The sequence below is a fragment of the Sminthopsis crassicaudata genome, chromosome 2 (genome assembly GCF_048593235.1).
Source record: "Sminthopsis crassicaudata isolate SCR6 chromosome 2, ASM4859323v1, whole genome shotgun sequence".
Classification (NCBI taxonomy): domain Eukaryota; kingdom Metazoa; phylum Chordata; class Mammalia; order Dasyuromorphia; family Dasyuridae; genus Sminthopsis; species Sminthopsis crassicaudata.
In genome coordinates, this window is record NC_133618.1 from 606,131,370 (window position 1) to 606,153,566 (window position 22,197).

Genomic DNA, 22,197 nt, shown 5'->3' on the forward strand with positions numbered 1-22,197 from the left:
TATTGAATTCATTATTTTTAATCCTTTTCAGGTTGATCTTGCAGGAAGTGAAAATATTGGTCGTTCTGGGGCAGTTGACAGAAGAGCTCGGGAAGCTGGAAATATTAATCAATCTCTTTTAACCCTTGGAAGGGTTATTACTGCCCTTGTTGAAAGAGCACCACACATTCCTTATCGAGAATCCAAACTAACTAGGATCCTACAAGATTCTCTTGGGGGTCGTACAAAAACATCTATAATTGCTACAGTTTCCCCTGCATCAGTCAATCTAGAGGTAAAAACAAACAAAGTCACTTGGAAAAACTTTTGAAAATATTGTTTCTATATATTTTTTTCTAGATTATGAGAAAATAATTGCTTTTCAAATAATTAATTCATTTATTTTCAAACTATCTATGAGAAAATTACCTAGGCCTAAAGTAGCAGGCTGCTATTTCTTGAATGATGTGTATTTGCATACATGTGTGTGAATAGGAGAATATAGCAATTTTATTAATGATCTGATGGAATGTAACCTATTTAAGAGTAGGAATTTTGATTTTTTTGTATTTTTATGTCCAGCACCTGGTACCTACTGGTACTTATGATTGGTGATTTTAGTGTAATATCTTCATATGACTCCTGAGGAAACTGAAGTTCACTGTTTTAATGTCTCACTCAAAGACAGATAATGGCAGTGGCTGAATCAGAATATAGCAGGTCTTCAGACTAATAGCCACTGCTTTTATTGCATACTTTGATGCCTCAAACTTATGGCAATTTTCTTAGCTGAAAACTATCTGCCACTTTTCTGTTCTTTCCACTTAATATATTCACATGGGAAATTGTTGGAAATCGTTTTGCTCATAACTAACAGTGAGTTAAGTGAGAAGGTATTGTGTGTTTTTGTCTTTGCTTTTTTAAGAATATACAAGTATGTTAGCTTTTGGTTTTGGGTGTTGCTGAGCCCCAAAGGAAAACATCTGGTACTAGAAAAAAAGAGAAGCAAAAGAGAGGGAGTGGTTTGCCCCTTTATTGTCACCACTGTTTTGCTTTTAGTGAACAAAACAAGGTCTTGAATATTTCTAAGACATCGCTTCCTCTTGGAAAACATGGAATAAATCCATTCTGTAGGTTCTGTTGTGTTCAGTCATTTTTCAGTTGTGTCTGACCCTTCATGACAGAAGATATTTCTTGGGTTTTCTTGGCAGATATACTGGAGTGGTTTGCATTTCCTTCTTTGGTTCATTTTACAGATGAGAAAACTGAGGCAAAAAGATTAAGTGAATTTTCCAGGGTCACATAATATCTGAGGCCAGATTTGAACTCTGGAAGATGAATCTTTCCAACTCTAGGCCCAGTATGGAATTTGCTCTTGTTGGGTATAATATGATTTTTTTCAACAGATTTCCTTGTATTGTTTCATGCTGTTTATACTTCTTACCAAAAGATTTATGGGTAGTATATAAAAGTTCCAAATAAGTAGAGTTCTTTGTTCTCCAGAACTATATGAATTAAAGATTATATCATTGTGGATTGAATTAGAAGATCCAGGACTCAGAATTGAAAGTAGAGGAAAGTAAACACATATTCAAATGTTTCAGTGCAATGCTCTGTGCCTTTTGTTCCCTTTCTGCTTTTGGCCTTAGCTAATTGGATTTTCTTATAATTTGTATGTGACTTTAAGCTGTGTTATGAATCATGTAATGATTACTAGTAAAGCAAGATACTATACAAATAATAATAGTAATTTATTTGTTCTTTGTATAACAGGAAACATTGAGTACTTTGGAATATGCTCATAGAGCAAAGAATATAATGAATAAGCCTGAAGTTAACCAGAAGCTCACCAAAAGGGCTCTTATTAAGGTAATTGTTATTTCTTAGTTAAATAGTGGTCTTTAGTTGACAATTCTCAGAAGAAGGTATTTGAAAATAAATAGTCATTCCTTAAGTTTTTTTTTACTACAAAATGGTAATGTTTTTAACCCAAGTTAACATCATTAAATAACTTATACAAGTTTATTTTCTTAATAAACAACTTTCATTTTGATATGTCATCTTTTTTTTAAATCTTTTTTGATGAACAGAAATGTAATTTTCTCTTTTTTCTACTTCCACAACTCCATTGAAAAAGAAAATAGAAATTGTCTTATCAGACAAAACATACTTCAATATTAATGTCTAGTATGGCTCATTTCACACCCTGAGCTGATTATTTCTTTCAGGAGATGGGTATAATGTTTTATCATTCAATCCTTTAGAAATCATAGTTTGCCATTACATTGACTAGAGTTCCTAAGTCTATGAAAATAGTTTGTCTTTATATTTTATATATGTTACTGTATAAATTGTTGTCCTTATTATGCCCAAATAACTATAAAATTGTGCATATCATTTGATCCAGCAGGGTCACTACTGGATCTGTATCCCTAAGAGATCTTGAAAGAGAAGTAGCTAGGTGGTACAGTGAATAGAGCACCAGCTCTAAAGTCAGGAGGACCTGATACTTAACACTTCCTAGCTGTGTGACCCTGGGCAAGTTACTTAACCCTAATTGCCTCCACCCCCCCCCCCCCAAAAAAAAAAAAAAAAAGAAGGAGAGATCATAAAAGAGGGAAAAGGATCCATATATTCAAAAATGTTTGTAGTAGCTCTTTTTATGATGACAAGGAATTTGAAATTGAGTGGATGTTCATCAATTGGGGAATGACTGAATAAGTTATGGTATATGAATATAATGAAATATTATTCTTGTATAACAAATGATGAGTATGCTGATTTTAGAAAAGCCTGGAAAGAATTACATCCACTGATACTGAGTGAAGAGAACAGATTCAGGAGAACATTGTACATAGTAACAGCAAGATTGTGTGATGATAAACTATGACAGATTATCTCTTATCAATAGTGATTCAAAACAATTCCAATAGATATGGATTAGAAAATGCCATCTGAGGGGCAACTAGGTGGTGCAGTATGGAGCACCAGCCCTGAAGTCAGAAGGACTTGAGTTCAAATGTAATCTCAGACATTTAACACTTCCTAGCTGTGTGACCCTGGGCAAATCACTTAATTCCAATTGCCTCAGAAAAAAAAAAAAAATTAAAAAATTAAAAAAATAAACAGGAAAGAGAAAATGACATATGTATTCAGAAAAAGAACTGTGGAGACTGAATGCAGATTGAAGCATAGTATTTTCATTTTTTTTTCTTTTTTGTAGTTTTTCCCCTTCATTTTGATTTTTCTTTTACTTCATGATTAAAATGGAAATATGTTTAAAATAAAAAATGTTTTTTCCTTTTCCTATTTATTTCATCTGTATTAGTTCATATAAATTGTTTCTCTGAAACTATTCCCCACATTATTTCTTGTGGTTCAATAATATTCCGTTCCATTCAAATACCATAATTTGTCCAACCATTCACCAGTTGATATGTACCGTAAGTTTCTAATTCCAACATAAAAAGTGTCATTATTTAAGACGTAATAACTGATTTCTAATCTTAATGGAAATTATATAAAATCCTTTTACTGAGTGCCAATATAGTGTCTAACTGGATAATCATCTTATTTCCCTAAGTTTATATTAGGAGTGCTTTGTTGATTTGACAGATTGTTTCAACAGTTAATGCTATATTATAATAATACCTTATACTTAAATAGTACTTTAGAGTTACCAAAATACCTATACATTTGCCACTTTATTTATTCTCATATATTCTCAGCATTTACTCACTTTGATAGAATCGTAAAACTTTGAGTTTAAAAGAAATCTTTTTTTATTATTAATTTTATAATTATAAATTTTTTTGACAATACATATGCATGAGTAATTTTTTTTTAAATAACATTATCCCTTGTATTCATTTTTCCAAATTTTCCCTTCCCTCCCCTAGATGACAGGCAATCCCATACATATTAAATGTGTTACAGTATAACCTAGGTACAATATATGTGTGTAAATCCAATTTTCTTGTTGCACTTTAAGAATTGGATTCCAAAGGTATAAGTAACCTGGGTAGAAAGACAGTAGTGCTACATTCAATTCCCAGTGTTCCTTCTCTGGGTGTAGCTGTTTCTGTCCATCATTGATCAACTGGAAGTGAGTTGAATCTTCTTTATGTTGAAGATATCCACTTCCATCAGAATACATCTTCATACAGTATTGTTGTTGAAGTGTATAGTGATCTTCTGGTTCTGCTCATTTCACTCAGCATCAGTTGATGTAAGTCTCTCCAAGCCTCTCTGTATTCATCCTGCTGGTCATTTCTTACAGAGCAATAATATTCCATAACATTCATATACCATAATTTACCCAACCATTCTCCAATTGATGGACATCCATTCATCTTCCAGTTTCTAGCCACTACAAAAAGGATTGACACAAACATTTTGGCACGTACAGGTCCCTTTCCCTTCTTTAGTATTTCCTTGGGATATAAGCCCAGTAGTAGCACTGCTAGATCAAAGGGTATGCACAGTTTGATAACTTTTTGGGCATAGTTCCAAATTGCTCTCCAAAATGGCTGGATTCTTTCATAACTCCACCAACAAATGTATCAGTGTCCCAGTTTTCCCACATCCCCTCCCAACATTCATCATTTTTTGTTCCTGTCATCTTAGCCAATCTGACAAGTGTGTAGTGATATCTCCGAGTTGTCTTAATTTGCATTTCTCTGATCAGTAGTGATTTGGAACACTCTTTCATATGAGTGGATATAGTTTCAATTTCATCATCTGAAAATTGTTCATATCCTTTGACCATTTATCAATTGGAGAATGGTTTGATTTCTTATAAATTAGGGTCAGTTCTCTATATATTTTGAAAATGAGGCCTTTATCAGAACCTTTAACTGTAAAAATATTTTCCCAATTTGTTACTTCTCTTCTAATCTTGTTTGCATTAGTTTGTACAAAAGCTTTTTAATTTGATGTAATCAAAATTTTCTATTTTGTGATCAATAATGATCACTAGTTCTCCTCTGGTCATAAATTCCTTTCTCCTCCATAGGTCTGAGAGGTAGACTATCCTCCGTTCCTCTAATCTACTTATGATCTCATTCTTTATGCCTAAATCATGGACCCATTTTGATTTTATCTTGGTATATGGTATTAAGTGTGGGTCCATATTTAATTTCTGCCATACTAATTTCCAGTTTTCCCAACAATTTTTTTCAAATAATGAATTCTTATCCCAAAAGTTGGGATCTTTGAGTTTGTCAATCACTAGATTGCTATTTTTATTCACTCTCTTGCCCTGTGAACCTAACCTTTCCATTGATTGGCTATTTCTTAGCCAATACCAAATGGTTTTGGTGACTGCTGCTTTATAATATAGCTTTAGATCAGGTACAGCTAGACCACCTTCATCTGACTTTTTTTTTCATTTATTCCCTTGAAATTATCGACCTTTTATTTTTCCACGTGAATTTTGTTGTTATTTTTTCTAGGTCATTAAAATAGTTTCTTGGGAGTCTGATTGGCATAGCACTAAATAAATAGATTAGTTTGGGGAGTATTGTCATCTTTATTATATTTGCTCAGCCTATCCACGAGCACTGAATGTCTTTCCAATTATTTAAATCTGACTTTATTTTTGTGGCAAGTGTTTTGTAATTTTGCTCATATAATTCCAGACTTTTCTTTGGTAGATGGATTCCCAAATATTTTATACTCTCGACATTTGTTTTGAATGGAATAAGAAATCTTTTTTTAAATTAAAGCTTTTTATTTTCATAATATCTACATGGATAATTAAAACATTCATTCTTTAAAAATCTTGTGTTCTAATTTTTCCCTCCCTTCCACTCCCACCCCTAGACGGCAAATAATCCAAAATATGTTAAACATATGCAATTCTTTTATACATATTAAAATAAATCTTTACAAATATATCTAATCCCAACTCATAGTTGAAATTTCCCTTCTATGACACTCCTTTAAAAATCTATCTTATTTTTATTGATAGTTTTTGTTTTATGTCACATTCATCTTCAGTTAAATCCCTCTCTCTTCTCTATCCAGAAAGTCATCCCTTGTAACAAAGATTTTTTTAAAAGGAGGAGAAGGGTTGAACAAAAGACCCACATACAACATGGCCTTCCGTATGCACCATCATCCATCTCCATGATTCTCCACTCTGTCATGAAGAGAGGGAGGCTCCTTTTCTCAGTTCTTTTCTTGTATCTAAATTAAGAACCTCTTTCCAGATTAGTCCTTATTTTAGACTGAGTCTAGCTAAAGTTCTTTAGCTGATCAAGCTATGTAATTATGGGGTTATTCTGGCTGAGGTAAAAAATCTTTTTTTTCAGTGCACTTGCCAATAGACGTTTCACCCAGAAATAGCAAATAGTCGTAGAAGAAAGCTTCTAGACTTATGACTCACTGACCTTCCTTTATTTCTTTGGCTAGTTTAAATGGACCCAGTATCTCTATCAGCATCCTCCTCCATACCTCTTAATAATCCTGTTCCAAATGTATGTGTGTGCCTTATTGAATCAACCATTAGAAATTTATTTCTCAACTCATTTAGGATTTATTGAGCCCTCAAGAGCATCACAGAGATGAGAATTTATAAAATAATTAGGGTCTTTATAGCAGCTCTAAAATTGAACATTTATAGTCTAGAATATTGATTAGGGGATATGGTGGAGAGTTGAAGCTCTTGTTTTCTCATCTGTCATGTTGCGGTCCAGGTTTAGATCTCTTATTACACATGATGTTTCATGTGTATGAATTTTAAAGATTTGAAGATAACTACACATTTGCTTTCACTTAGGATATAAAATGAATTAATAAATTATCTGATATTTGTCTTCTAAAAGTATAATGTCTGAAGGTGAAAGTTTATATATTTACAACTAAAAAGCATTTCAGATCATACATTTAATTTGCTAGACTTCTTTGAAGGTAATTTTGAAAACTTGGTTTGTATTTTTTTTTTTTTTTTGAATTCTATTTTTTTGAGATTATATGCTTTCTTGGTATTCTAATGTAACAACAATGAACAACAGAGTTGTAGATAATGTTTTTTCCCCCTTGATCTTTGTAGTAATTCATTCTCTACATTTTGAAAAGTTTTGAATATAAAATAGATAATAAATTGATGCATAAAAATAATTTTTATTACAGGAGTATACAGAAGAAATAGAGAGGTTGAAACGAGATCTAGCTGCGGCCCGAGAGAAAAATGGAGTCTACATTTCTGATGAAAACTATAAGTGAGTCCTCAGCTTTAAAACGGTTGAAACCATTTATGACCACAAGGCACCTTAAATGTAGGGAGGGAGGAGAAGGGGGGAAAGAAAAAGAAAGAGAGGGAGATGTAAAGGGATTATTTGTTTTGTTTTGTTTGAACCTAAGTTACATGTCAAATAGCAAGGGATAGATATTTCAGAAAAACTGGTTTTTCTTGATAAATGGAAAATGCTCACAAACAGCTTTCCAAAAATAAAATGAGATACTTTTAGGCAATGAGATTCCCAGCTATGAGGCTAAAAACCAAAATGATTTATGCACAGTTTAAACAGTAGATAAATAGTGCTGTTTTCCAAATTTTTTAAATTAGTTAATAGAAATGAAGGATGTTTCAGTTCAGGATATTCCTCTAGCCAGATATCAGCCTGTTATGAAAACAAGTAATGATGAGAATTACATGGTTGAGTTCTCAGATATTAGTATCATTAAAATAATGTACTCTGGTGAGGTCATGCTTCAACCCTTTTGCAATTTAAGCACATTATTCTTACCTATACTATAATTATGTAAATTATCATATAATATAAATCTTCTGGTTGTGCTCACTTCAGTCTTGTATCATTTTATACAAGCCTTCCCAGGTTTCTTTAAAACTATCCTCTTGCATTGTTTCTTTTATAACACAATAATGTTCCATTATATTCAGAAACCATAATTTAACCATTTCACAGTTGCTGGGCATGTGCCTTGGTTTCTAGTTCTTTGCCACCATGTAAAGAACCACTGATAAATATGTTTACATGAATCTTTCTCTTTTATTTCTTTGGCACATAGGAAAAGTTTGTCTTATTAAGGCTAATTTTCTATCAGTATTACTATATGGTATTGAATTGTAAAATATAACTGTCTCTGAAGAATAAAAATGAATATCATACAAAGGGCAATGGTGAGGTGCCTGGTGGGTAGGAATATAACATAACTAGTGAGAAACTGAAAAATAATAGTAATAGATGTCATCAAAGAATTGTATGATGAAAAGAGAAGGTGGATTGAGAAAATGGTGAGGGCCGGAGATAGGTTGATAGCTGGTTTTCCTAAAATTTTATGTAGTTTAAATTAACCATGTTACCTCTTATGATCATTTCTCTTTTTTGGTCATAGATTCTTTTCCTATCTATAAATCTGACCAGTAATTTCATTCCATGCTCCACACTAATTTGCTTATGATATCATTCTTTATGTTTGCTTCTTATACCCATTTTGTTCATATCTTGGTATACATTACAAACTGTTGGTCTATGCCCAGTTTCTGCCAGACTTCTTTCCATTTTACCCAACAGTTTTTGTAATCAAAATTAACCACTTTACATCCTGGATCTTCTCTATAGTATGCTTGTTTTATGAACTAGGTTGATAGCTAGAGTATCTCCCTGATAACTTCGTAATGACAGAAAAGAGACCTACAGTATGTTGCATGTACCCTCTATGGCTAACTTATGGTGAGAGAGTTTGGATTAATCTTAAACAAAATTGACAGGCATGGATAAGTTTCAGCATGCTTAGCTGGAAGGAATTCTTGAAACAATGAAAATCCGAGATTTGTTTGAGAGCTTTTTGAAATCTATGAGGAAGCCTAGAAAATGCTAATTTTACATCCCAAAGTCAGAATTGAAGAGCTACTCTCAAGTAAAATCACCCAATTTTATATTTATTGAAAATGTTCCATAAAAAAGTAAATGAATGTGGGCTCTTAGTGTTTTGTTTTGTTTGTTTGTTTTGGTTTTTTTTGGCTAAATTGAATGTTTTGTTTTTTTAAGATGTTTAAAATGGAAACTGTTGTTTATACTAATTAATATAAATTTCTGCACTGACAAAAATTGTCAGTTGTGGAAAGGATTCTTAACATAAATAATTCACAAGTGATATAAAAACTTACCAACAGAATTAGTTTTCTTTATTTGTAAAATAAAGAATTGTATCAGATGATCTTTTAAGATTCCCTTCTATTTCTAAATTTGTCTAATTTCTGTTACAGAGAAATTTTGAATAAACAAGAGATACCCCCTTAAAAGCAACTCTTATACTTGAGCTTATAAATTTGGAATAGAAAATGTCAAAACTAAACTAAGTTTAAAGTGCCATCCAACACAAACAATATCTTTTTTCAGTATATCTCTTACATAGATCTTATTCCCAGGCAAGTTACTTAGCATATTGCTTTAAGCTTTGCTATGATATTTTGTGTATTTTGAATATTAATTTACTGTAGTAAGTATGGTTATTTTATGTCTGAGTTAAATTTTTCTAATAGGTGGACATATTCAATTTTATAATAGAGTTTAATGAGGAAATGTTCAGGACATGTTCGGTTCTGAACTTCTTAACTAATATAAATGGCATTTAGTTCATAAAGAGAGGTATAATTATACAACTATTAATGCTGGAAAAGTATTTGTGTGATCATTTAGGTTCTAATATCATCATCTGTATCAGTACTGTGATATAAGAGGAGCTAATGATAAATTACTGGCTGACTTTAAAATTCTGAGTACATTCTCTTTTAAGCATGTAAATCATATAGGATCTGAATTAAAAATGAGCCTTGGTTCTCTGGTCCTTTATAATGCTAATAATATTAGGCTGATAGAGTTAATTTTGCTTATATTTTTGCTTATATCCATAAGCATTACTTTTAAATTATATTTGTTTTTAATTTTATTTAGGGCTCTGAATGGCAAAATAATTTTTCAAGAGGAGCAGATTGCAGAATATGTTGAAAAAATTAGTATTTTGGAAGAAGAGCTTAATAGGGTAAGTATAAATACATGTAAACAATGTATTTTTCTAGTAAGAAATTGCCAACATTTTGAAAAGTTCAAAATTTAAGTGGCATTGTTTTTTGAGAAAACAAATGGAAAAAAAGGAAAATAAAAGATAAAACAAAATTTAAATAAGTATAGAGGTATTTAAAATTAAAAGAAAATGCTATACTAGCATTTGTAAATTGATCTTTGAAAACCATGCTAATTTTTTTTTTTTTATCCCCAAAACAGGTGAGATTAAATGACTTGTCCAAGGTATACAGCTAGGAAGTGTTAAGTATCTAAGGCCGGATTTAAATTCAGATCCTCCCAATTTAGAGTCAGTACTCTATTCACTTTGCCATTTAGCTTCCCTGATAATATATTTTTAAAAATTTTTTTAAATGAATCAGCATTTTTTTCCTTCAAATATTTTGTGGAATGTTCAAAGACATTATGAGACTCCAGTGATTTTTTTCCCCCCCTTAGGAAAAAGCTAGCCTTATATATTTGTTGTTCTGAGCTAGAAACCTAAAATCAAGTCTCATAGAAATAGAATATATTAATCTATATGCAGTAGAAATAGATCATAGAATGGATTTCAAAGACATAATGGAAAGCTGAAATGGATGTGGGGAGAGGAGAAAGAGCTAAATGAATAATTCTGAGATTTTGATTCTAGAAAAACATTGTCTTTGAAAAGGGAAAACTTAGAAGAGCTCTGGTTTGAGGAAGAATTTGACTTTATATATTTTTTATTTAGAGTACCATCCAAGTGGAGATATTGTCAGAGATGCAGAGTTATTACCTGGAGAAAAATAGAGCCAGATGGAAGTGATAATTGTAGCCAAGAATGTCTAGATGAATTTATGGAGAGAAGAGCAGAGGACTAGGAACTTAACTTTGATTTATGATCATATTAATGAGGGCAGTGGAGGGACTGGTATCAGTGAATACAGCAAAAGCAAAAGTCAAGCAGGGTAATAAACCTAGTGCAGTATTTTAAGTAAGCCCCAGTGTTCTTTCTGTTACCTCATAGTAATTAAGAGCTCATATGTTTACTGTCACTTGGTTGGAATAACCTTTCCACATACTTAAATCTATAAAAATTAGACTTTATTCTTTTTGTTTTACAGTTCTTTTTAGGTATAACTTAAAATAGATACCTACTTTTATTTTCCACTAACAGTTATAAGTGAAATTTCTTTAAAAATAGGTGTTTTCTACTAAGAATTATTATAATTATTATAACTCTTAAAATTTATGATTCTGAAGAATAAAACCCTGTAACTGTCTTTGTGAGAGGAAAAATTATGAAGTCACTAATATGTGTTACTTATCAATCAAATATTTATTAAATACCTGTGCTCAACATTGGGGATGCAAATAGAAAAGAGGTACTTCACCTCTAACATTTAGCTTTAAATATTAATGGGAGAATTAACAAATAAAGAAAAATATGTACACTATAAACACAGTTAATAAATTCAAACATATGCATATGGTCATTTGGAAGGGAGAATACTAGCAGTCAGGGTGTTCAAGAAAACTCTATGAAGATGATACCTAAGCTGTGTCAAGGGGAAACTGCCTCTGTGAGGCAGTTAGTTTCATTTCAACTATGGAGGACAGCTAACATAACTGTCGACTGTTGTGGTCATAATGTTGGGCAGAAAGAAGGCTAGTACAGCTGGATTGCTTAAGGCAAGGGTTCTCAAACTATCACCCTTGGGCCAGATGCGTCCTGCTGAGGACATTTATGGGCCCACTGGGTTATGGCAAATGGGCTGAGGGGTGGAGACAGAGTGTGAGTTTTTGTTTTTACTATAGTCTGGCCCTCCCACAGTCTGAGGGACAGTGAACTGGCCCCCTTATTTAAAAAGTTTGAGAACCACTGGCTTAAGGGGAGGGAAATAGGGTGATGCCCAATGAAGCCAAAAAGATTTAAGTAGCCAGGTTGTAAAGGTCTTAAAATCCAAATAGATGTGTTTATATTGTATCCTAGAGGGAACATAAGGCTATTGTAGTTGATTGAATTAGGGGAGTGATATGGTCAGTTTTGCACTCACTGAAACTTACTTTGCCATTTTTCTGGACAGAAGTGGGGAAAAACTTGAAGCAAGGAGCCAATATGTCTTGATGTTAGTTTTAGGTTAACTCAGTATTATCAGCCAGGTAAACTTGGCCAAATTATAGCCGACCACAGTATAACTACATTGGTAAAAGAAATTTCTCCACCTGGAAATTTACTATACCAACTAAAACGTAGTTAATTTAAAGCAAGTTAGCCTTGTTCATAAGTTTGTAGTTTAACATTTCTGATATTTAATTGGCGTGTGAATTGGCTTAAATAACTTGTTTTTTAATGCTAGGGAGTCTAGGTAATTCCTAATTTTTGACTTGATTAAATGTATAGTTGATAAAAGTAGCTGTCCAAATGTTTTTCTTGAGAAAAAATGTAATATTTGATGGTTTGGTTGGTCTTTTTAGGTCACAGATTTGTTTGTAGATAACAAAAATGAACTCCAACAATGTAAATCTGACCTCCAATATAAGGAGAAAGAACTTGAAAATACTCAAAAAAATTTACAAGAAACCAAATTACAACTTGTTGAAGAAGAATATGTCACATCTGTTTTGGAAATCACTGAAGAGAAGCTTCATGATGCCGCCAGCCAGGTAAGTCATTATCTTTTACAAAGTTAGAGTTTTGGTTAATTAATTTCATTTTTTAGCCAAAGAAATCCATGTGAAAAAAATATATTTAGCTTCTTAATGCACAAAAAATAAGATAATATTTAATCTATCCATTTCATATGTTGATAGCTTAGATTTCATCCTTAGATAACTACCTGCTATCCTTTAACCATTTATCTATTGGAAAATGCTTTTGTTTTTATATTTTTTCTATATTTGTAAAGAACTGATTCAAAAATTTATATATATATATATATATATATATATATATATATATATGTATATATATATATATATAATATATATTCAAGAGCTGTAAAGAACTGATTCAAATATATATATATATATATATATATATATATGTATATGTATATGTATATGTATATGTATATGAGGAACTGATTCAAATATATGTATCTTTTTTGTGCATAGTTCCAAATTGCTTCCCAGAATGGCCACAATTGTTCACAATTGCACAATGCAGTAACATGTCTGATCCTGTACTCCTTTCTAAATTGGCCATTTTTTTTCCTGCCAATTGCATGAGGTAGAACTTTAGGTAGCTCTAATTTGCATTTCTCTAAGAATTAGTCGTTTGGATCATTTTTCCCCCTAAAGTTAAGCACTCTCTTTTGTTTCCAGTTTTTTGCAATTATGAAAAGAGTTACTTTAAATATTCTTCTATATATGTCCCCAAAGTCTCAATTTCAGAAGTATAAATGATGTTACAAACTTAATAAAAATGCTACAGAATTACAAAAGACATAATTTTAAAGTTTAATTATTTAAATTTATTTTACACTTTAGTTTTGTGAATTTTGAATACTTAATTTTAATTTTTTATTTAATTTTTATTTCAATTTCTCTTAAGGTTAGGATTACAAATGCAATCCTTTGAGCCACTGAAGCTATTGAAAGTATTTACAAAGTTCAAAAAGCAAGTAGAGCAAAATAGCATAAGTTGGTCAAGATGTTGAATTTTAATAAGAATCATCAGTATTTTCACTTTTAAATAACTTCTCAATGCTTATTATGGGTTGTAAGCATTTAAACATACTTCTGAAGTTAAAAGCTTAAAACCGCACTCAGACTTTTGGGGATTATATATATGAGTTTTTTTCCATCCCATTCTTTTATCTCTTAAGGGTATAGGTTTTATAATGATATTGCTGAGTCCAAAGGTATACATAGTTTAATAACTTTCTAGGATTTGGGCTCAGTTCTGAATTGCTTTCCAAAAGGTCTGTAACTTTTGCATTCTGGAATTTGATTCTTAGATTATCTGTCTTTGACCTGTTTTCCAAGTCATTTGTTTTTGAAAGCAATAACTGTATTATATTCTTTCTTTTCTTTTTTAAACATTTTATTCTAATACTTCTTATTTCATGAGGTCATTGAGTTCACATTGGTTCTGTTCTAAGCTTTTTCTCTTTCCAGTTCTTTTTTAAAACTTAGATTTCTTTATTTTTTGTTGTGGTTGTTGTTGCTTAATCTCCTCATTTCTTCCAGGCATTCTTGTGGAAAAATATTTTTTTTTTTCTGTAAGATTGTGCTTTAGTTATTCTCTCCTTCTAGGTTGAATTTTTGGATTATCTGGTTATATAATTATTCTTTTTTCTTTTTTTTTTTTTTTTTTTAATTTTTAGCTGAGGCAGTTAGGGTTAAGTATCTTGCCCAGGGTCACACAGCTAGGAAATGTCTGAGGCCAGATTTGAACTCAGGTCCTCCTGACTTCAAGGCTGGTGCTCTATCCACTGTACCACTTAGCCGCCCCCATAATTATTCTTTAAATTTTTTTTTTATTTTAGTAGTATTTTATTTTTCTAAGTACACATAAAGATAGTTTTCAATATTCATTTTTGTAAGATTTTGAGATCCAAATTTTTTTTTTCCTCCCTTTTTACCCCTCTCTCCTTCCTAAGGCAGCAAGCAATCTGATATATGTTTGCATCATTTTTAACATTAGTTATGTTGGGAAAGCAAAGTCAAAGCAAAAGGGAAAAACCACAGAAAAGAAAAAACAAAACAAATGGGAAAAATAGACTGCTTCAGTTTGCATTCAGGCTCCATTGTTCTTTCTCTGGTTGTGAATGGCATTTTCCATCCCAATATATAATTCTTAAAAGTGGTTGATATCTTCACTATTTCACCAGCTTTAACTCCTAATTTGGGGCTTTGCCTCCTGCTGTGTTTTTGGGTTATGTGGTTAGTCTTCCCAGTCTTAATCTAGGTTATTTGGATTTTTCCCTCACCTCTACCACCTGGGAGTTTCTATACTAAGATTCTAGTATATTCTAGACCCCTGGATCTTTGAGATTCTAAGTACTGATAATTAGGATCAAGAGCTCTTGGGACATTTTCCTTTTTTTAAATTTTGTAATTATGACATTTTTTGACAGTACATATACATAGTTAATTTTTTACAACATTATCTCTTGTACTCCCTTCTGTTCTGAATTTTCCCCTCCTTCCCCCCACCCCCTCCCCTAGATGGCAGGCAATCCCATACATATTAAATATGTTATAGTATATCCTGTGTACAAGATATATGTGCAGAACCGAATTTTGTTGTTGTTGTTGTTGCATAGGAAGAATTGGATTCGGAAGGTAAAAATAACCTGGGGATTAAAACAAAAAATGCTAACAGTTTATACTCATTTCCCAGTGTTGGTGTAGCTGATTCTGTCCATCATTGATCAATTGGAATTGGATTAGATCTTTTCTTTGTTGAAGATATCCACTTCCATCAGAATACATCTTCATATAGTATTGTTGTTGAAGTGTATAATGATCTCCTGGTCCTGCTCATTTCACTCAGCATCAGTTGATATAAGTCTCTCCAAGCCTCTCTGTAATCATCTTGCTGGTCATTTCTTACAGAACAATAATATTCCATAACCTTCATATACCATAATTTTGGCACGTACAGGTCCCTTTCCCTTCTTTAGTATTTCCTTGGGATATAAGCTCAGTAGTAGCACTGCTGGATCAAAGGGTATGCACAGTTTGATAACTTTTTGGGCATAGTTCCAGATTGCTCTCCAGAATGGTTGGATTCTTTCACAACTCCACCAACAATGCATCAGTGTCCCCTCTTGGGACATTTTCAATATTTATTCTCTTGGTTTCTGGTTATTCTTTGTCATAGAACTTTACTATTTTTCCTACTTCCGGATATAAATAGAGTCCTATAGGAGATAGGTCTATTGACCCATCTCAGACTCCCAGTGTCTTTTTTAATCATTCTGGCTGGTATAGATTTTTTTGTGAAGGCTCCCTTTTCTCCTGCCTATGGGCTTCTAGCTGAATTTCTGTGCAGTTATGTGGTAGTTGAAGTTATTTAATATAGTATAGATAATCATTGGATTTCTTGATTTTTATTCATTTTAGAGCTAATTTTAGATTTTTACTGGATTAGGTATGTAGAAGTTGGGCTGCCTGATTCTGTTTAGAAACTGTAAGTTTATTTACTGAATTAAAAAAAAAGAACAACTTAATCCTTAATGAAAATGGAATAGAACTTTAATGCACTTTAAAGAAATTCTAAAAAATCACAAGATCTTGATTGATGGTTTAAACCAAACAAACAAAAAGTATTTTCATACCTCCTGAATACTAAACTACATTCCTGTGTTACAGAGGATGAATTAAAATTCTTTGAACTCAGGAAAGAAGAAAACATAAAATGTGTATTTTTTGATCTATCCAAAGATAATTAGGCTAACTTTAATTGTCATTTTAGAATATTTGAGCGTAAATTGTATACGGACATTGGTACTGGACCATCTTTTTAATGTTTAATTGGAAATGGTAATAAGTATGAAATCTAATTTTAAAAAAAAACATGATTTTTTTGTGAAGGGACAAAGAATGCAACTGCACACTTGATTTCACTCATCTCTCTCCTTAATATTCTGAAGGAATTGACTGTCTTAATTATGTAATAATTTTGTTATATCCATCTTACCAATACTATTATTTTCCTTTTCACTTTTAAAATAGTTACTTAATACTGTTGAAGAGACGACAAAAGATGTGTTTGGTCTACATTCAAAACTGGATCGTAAACAAGCAGTTGATAAGCATAATGCTGAAGCCCAGGAAATATTTGGCAAAGATCTGAATAGTTTATTTAATAAAATGGAATTTTTGATCAAGGATGGCACCAAAAAACAAAAAGCCATGTTAGACTCATACAGTACTTTATTTGGTAAGCTCAAGTTCGGTGTTCATATATATATATATATATTTTTTTTTATGTCCTAAGTTTTTAATATCCTAATTTATTTTAGCTTCTCATTTATATGTTAGTCTCAAATTTAATAAAATATTATCAATATGATTTTGAAAACATGAAATATGTTTTATTATGTGTTGAGGTTTTTTAGCCTAGAGCAGATTCAAATTCTTCTACCCCTTGATTCAATGTTTAATCAGGCACATTTTCTAATACAGGTGATATTGTCATCATTAGGGTCATAGGCATAAATAGTTTCATTCTTTGCCATTAGTATGTCATGTTATGGCCATCACTAGACAGATTTTTCTTCTGACCAAATTGAGTAGAGAAAGAGAAAAGAGAAAGAGAGAGAGAGAGAGAGAGTGTGTGTGTGTGTGTGTGTGTGTGTGTGTGTGTGTGTGTGTGTGTGCGCGTGCGCGCGCAGCCAGCCAGGCCAGCATCTGTAACTGTGAGGCAAATCATGTAACTTCTCAGTGCCCTGACAACCAGAAGTTGGAGATGACTTTTAGATAAGAATGGACTTTCCATACTTGTGTGCTCAAGAAATCACAGGTCCGGACCATATGGACAAACAATCTAAGCACATTTATTTATCCTTTTTATTTAAATTAAATTTAAGACAAATGCCACATTTATCCTCTTTGATTCTTACAACAACTCTTTGGGATAGGTACCTATGATATTTATGATATATAAGTAATTTTTTGCAGATGAAGAAATTCCTTTGCCCCACAGCCATTATGGCATTAAAAACCCAGTGGTTTCCTGACCTCAGGCCCAACATACTTTCCAAATACCACATTGCCTCATAAGATTCTTGCATGAGCATTGGATTAGAAGATTCTGCATCTGATTTTCACTAGTTTTATGACTTAACCAAGTTACATATGTTTTGGTTTTCACTTTTTTCTTCTCTAAGTGGGATGGACTATATTAGGTCTAATCTAACTGCAAAATTAAGATTAAGTAGCTAATTATGTAATACTATTAACATTGCAATGTAAATTTCATTGTAAAACCTTAATGACTATATAGACAGAGTAAACTACTTTGGCCAGAACATAGAATACATACAGATGACTAATATCAGGAAAGCCTAAACAGAAAGATTTAACATTGATTTGGGCCTTGAATCTCTAGGCAGACAAGTCTGAATTTCCCTCCCCCCCCCCCCCCTGTTTTTTTGATAGGCTACAAGACTGAAGGATTTTGAGCAAAAAGAATAATAAGGTCAGATGACTACATAAAGAAATATTTATGTATTAATAGTGAGAATGATAGATGCAAGGATTAAGTAGTCTAAATAGAAAGAGCCATTAGGAAGCTATTGCAGTCCAGGTAGATGTGAATGAGGGTCTGTACTAAGTGACAGATAGTTAAAGCAGAACTTTTTAATTGTTTAGCTATGGAAGGTGAGAGAAGAATCTTAGGTTAGTACTTCAATTTCTTCTAAACATAGACTGAGTACAAATTTATTTAAGAGACTGAAAAGTTGGAAAGTCATCTGTGTAGAACTCAGATTTAAAACTGAAAATTAATGATGTCGGCCAAGTAAAAAGAGAAGAAAAGAGGTCAAAAAAGAACCTGCAGAAATATGTAACCTTTAGGAGTCAGAATAGTAGCCATGAAAGGAGGCAGAGAAGGAGTAGAGGTAAGAGAACATGCAAAATGTGATATCTAAGAACCAAGCGAGGAGAAAGTAACTAGAAGTTTTACTCACTAGTAGGAAGGTTTAGTCACTAGAAAACAGATGAGCGTAAGTCAAGGAGTATGAGGGGTAAGAGATAAGGACACTGGATTTGGCAATAGGGAGGTCATTATAAATTGGAAAGCATTTTCAGTAGAGAGATTGAAAGAATGAGGAATTAGATTAAATTTGTCAATATTGAGAATAGTATCGATTTTAAATCATATTTTCTTTTTAGGTCACCTATTATCCACCAGTTCCTCTGCACTAGATAGTATTACAACAACTGCACTTGGATCTCTCACTTCAATTTTAGAAAATGTATCTACCAATGTTTCTCAGATTTCGAATGTGATATTAAAAGAAGAATCTATAACAACTGAAAGTAAAACTGTTCTTCAGAAATTGTTGGCAAGTAAATTATTTTGTATCATCTTATGAAACAATGTTAATGGTTAATGTTCCTATTTAAGGTATATAATCACAGGAGAGACTACATCATTATGGATATCAAATAGAATAAAGCAGATCAAGGATATCATAAATTTTGAGGCACTTTATAAATGTGAATTATATCACTAAATACTATTATAATACTATAATGATGAGATGTTAACTATATGTTTTTTGTTTTTGTTTAATGTCAAATGGATAAACCTGCTATGGAAACAGCCTCCTATTACTTTATGTCCCATCCTCCCTCATCCTCTTTTGTCAGAACTTTTCACTAAGACCTGTCTGTCTTGGGTAACCCTGCACAGCAAAGCATATTTGAGCTACAAAAGTCTCCCCTCCATAAAAAGGCAGTGATCCAGGAAGGGATGGGATTGTAAAATATTAGCACCTACAAATTTGATACAAACTAGCCCTAGTTCTATTCTCAGTTGTTATGTCCAATTTTCAATTAATAACCTATACGTATTTTAGTCTAGTACTTAAAATTAATATTTATTATTTTGGTGGTCTTTTTCTTTATTATAAATATCTCAACTCTTACAGATCAGTCATCACTTTGCTTCAAGTTATCTCCCATCTTACCCAGCCCTAATTTTTTTCAGTGTCCTATTAACAAATTGCCTCTTGGATATTTTCCTTGGATGTCTAATGTTAGGACATCCTATAGATAGGATGAATGTCTAAAATGTAGCATCACCCCAAACTCACACTTCTTTCAAAGTTCCCCATGCCTGTTGAGGGCACCATCACCTTTTCAGTTAATAAGATTTGCTCTTTGACTCTTCTCACCCTCAGCTCTTATGTGTAAGCAGTTGCCATATTTTTGTCATCCTTACTTCCATTCACAAACTCTCTTATCTATCCTTCTTCACTGTTCTCATTCCTACTTACTCTCCCTCTCATCCAGACTTTTGTAATAGTCTCTAAATTGGTCTCCCTGCTTCTTAGTTCTCCAAAGCATTTTTTTACACAGCTGCTAAAGTGGCATTTCTAAAATGCAAGTCTGATTTCTAGGATAAACTGTATTTGGCATTTAAAATCCTTCTCAAACTGGCTCTAACCAGTTTTTTTTTTTTTTTTTTTAATAATAGCTTTCAATTTTCAAAATATATGCAAAGATAGTTTTCAACATTCACCTTTGCAAAACCTTGCTTTCTAAATTTTTCTCCTTCTTTTTCCCCACCTCCTTTAGACAGCAAGTAATCCAATATATGGTAAAACATGTCTTACCACCTTTCTGATATTCCTTCATTTTGCTCTTCACCTCCATGCAAGTAGATGACTTGGTAGATAGAAGACTGGTATGACTCTGGACAAGTCACTCAACCTCTCTCTGCCTCAGTTTCCTTCACTGTAAAACAGGGACAATAATAGCACCTACTTCCTAGGATGATCCTTTAGATCAGAAAAGCTATTTGTGAAATGCTTAGCACAATGCCCTAGTGGACATTTAAATACTTTGTTCCCTTCCTTTCATATACTTATATCCCAGCTTATTTATATTTTCCCATACATGATATTCCCTTTCCTTTTCCTTTATACAAGTGATTTCCCATGTCTGGGCTATGCTGCTTCCTTACTTGTGCCTCCTTGTAGCTTCCTTCATTGAGCAGCTGAGTGTATGCAAGTTTTTTGTGACTATCAGTTGTCAAGGTCCGGGCTAGCTCCTCTGAAGGGCTCAGAATAGATCCTTGCCCCCATGTTGGGCACCAAAATATAATGGTCCTGTCGTCTCTAAGATATAATCCTTCTCTGGGAGGAGATCTCTTTTCTGTAAAATCTTTTCTTTTGTGAGCAGGTTTCTTGGAAAGCTTCTGGAGCCTCCAGCCAGAGCTAAGGTAGAATCTCGAATCCTCTTCTTCTTGAATCCTGGCTCTGAATCTCCTCCAGCTCTTGTCCTTCCCCAATACAGACACTGTCCAGGCCCAATGTTGTCTTCTTTTATCCTCCCTATCCTAGGCCTGTGGGAAATACTTCAACCAATGAACTTTCTCCTCTTAAAGATGCAAACTCCTTTAAACCTGTAAACTCCCCCTCAGAAGTCCAAAGGGGCAAACTCCTTTCAAAGGCCTGAACCAAAGGTGTGAATTCTGAGCTAGAGAATTGTTTAGACAACTTGAGTTATCACCTTGTAGTCCTAACAATCAGTTACTGTTTCTCTTACCCCTCTTTCTTTCCAGTTCCATTTATTAAATTTCTCCCTTGAAAATTTGCGATTATGTAATTTGTATTTACTTATTCATTTGCATGTTCCTCCCCTACCAATAGAATATAAGCTCCTCAAGAGCAGGGACTGTGTAGTTTTGTCTTTGTGTCCTTTGCATTTGTCGCAGGACCATGTGTCTAGTCCACATTTAAATGGCTGTTGAATTTATTCACCAGATGCACACAGGGAGTTGGATATCATCCAAAGTTAATTTCACTATTTTTTGTCCCCAGAAAACTGCCCCTAAAGTCTATTAATTTCTTAGAGTTAAATTTAGGACAATAATTGCACAGATCAATGGGATGATGTGACTTAGGGCTTTGCTAAGTGTCAGCTCCCACCTGACTGCTTCTTAGGAATCATTAAGAGAATACTATTAACATTTATGCAGTTAATGAATATTTAGCCAACTGTTTCTGGAATTTCTTATTTAGTTTAATTTAATTGCCTTAGTTTGGGGAATTAAGGAAATTAATGTCTATGTTTTTTGTTTATTTTTAATAATATAGGAAGAGCATAAAACTCAGCTTGATAAATCACTGGACACGATTCTTTCCCCCGTGGTTGTGTCTCTATTGGAACTCAGCTGTCAAATGGATTGTAAATTCAAGATTCTTCTGTCAGTAGCTGATAAGGTAACAAATGTTTCATTTGTAATATTTGAAAGAAAACCTCAGAATAAGAAGGCAACTAAATCCTTTTTCTTCAAAGATAGAAGATCAAAAAAAGGAAATGGATGATTTTCTCAACACACTGTGTAAAAGTCTACATAAACTCCAGGAAAATACTGATATGTCCTTGGCTGAATCTCAGAAGCAATGTGAAACCCTGACAAATGAACTGAAGATATTGAAGCAAGCCCAAGCTCAGGTATCAGATAAAAAGCTGGTTTTATGAGGGTGGGAGGTCATTTGATCACCTTTGCTCGAAG

At 32.8% G+C, this 22,197-nt stretch overlaps 1 protein-coding gene across 2 annotated transcripts in view; it reads left to right on the forward strand.

Moving 5' to 3' along the window:
- Nucleotides 1-22,197, forward strand: part of KIF11 (kinesin family member 11) — a 58,564-nt gene that overhangs the window by 21,756 nt on the left and 14,611 nt on the right. Inside the window, exons 9-17 of one of the 2 annotated variants that reach the window (XM_074295868.1) lie at nucleotides 32-274; nucleotides 1,753-1,848; nucleotides 7,114-7,202; nucleotides 9,903-9,990; nucleotides 12,471-12,659; nucleotides 16,680-16,887; nucleotides 18,843-19,015; nucleotides 21,776-21,901; nucleotides 21,978-22,136. In XM_074295868.1, coding sequence (XP_074151969.1) covers nucleotides 32-274; nucleotides 1,753-1,848; nucleotides 7,114-7,202; nucleotides 9,903-9,990; nucleotides 12,471-12,659; nucleotides 16,680-16,887; nucleotides 18,843-19,015; nucleotides 21,776-21,901; nucleotides 21,978-22,136 — 1,371 coding nt within the window. Of the gene's footprint in view, nucleotides 1-31; nucleotides 275-1,752; nucleotides 1,849-7,113; nucleotides 7,203-9,902; nucleotides 9,991-12,470; nucleotides 12,660-16,679; nucleotides 16,888-18,842; nucleotides 19,020-21,775; nucleotides 21,902-21,977; nucleotides 22,137-22,197 lie in introns of both variants that reach the window. The other variant, XM_074295867.1, reaches the window with a different exon arrangement.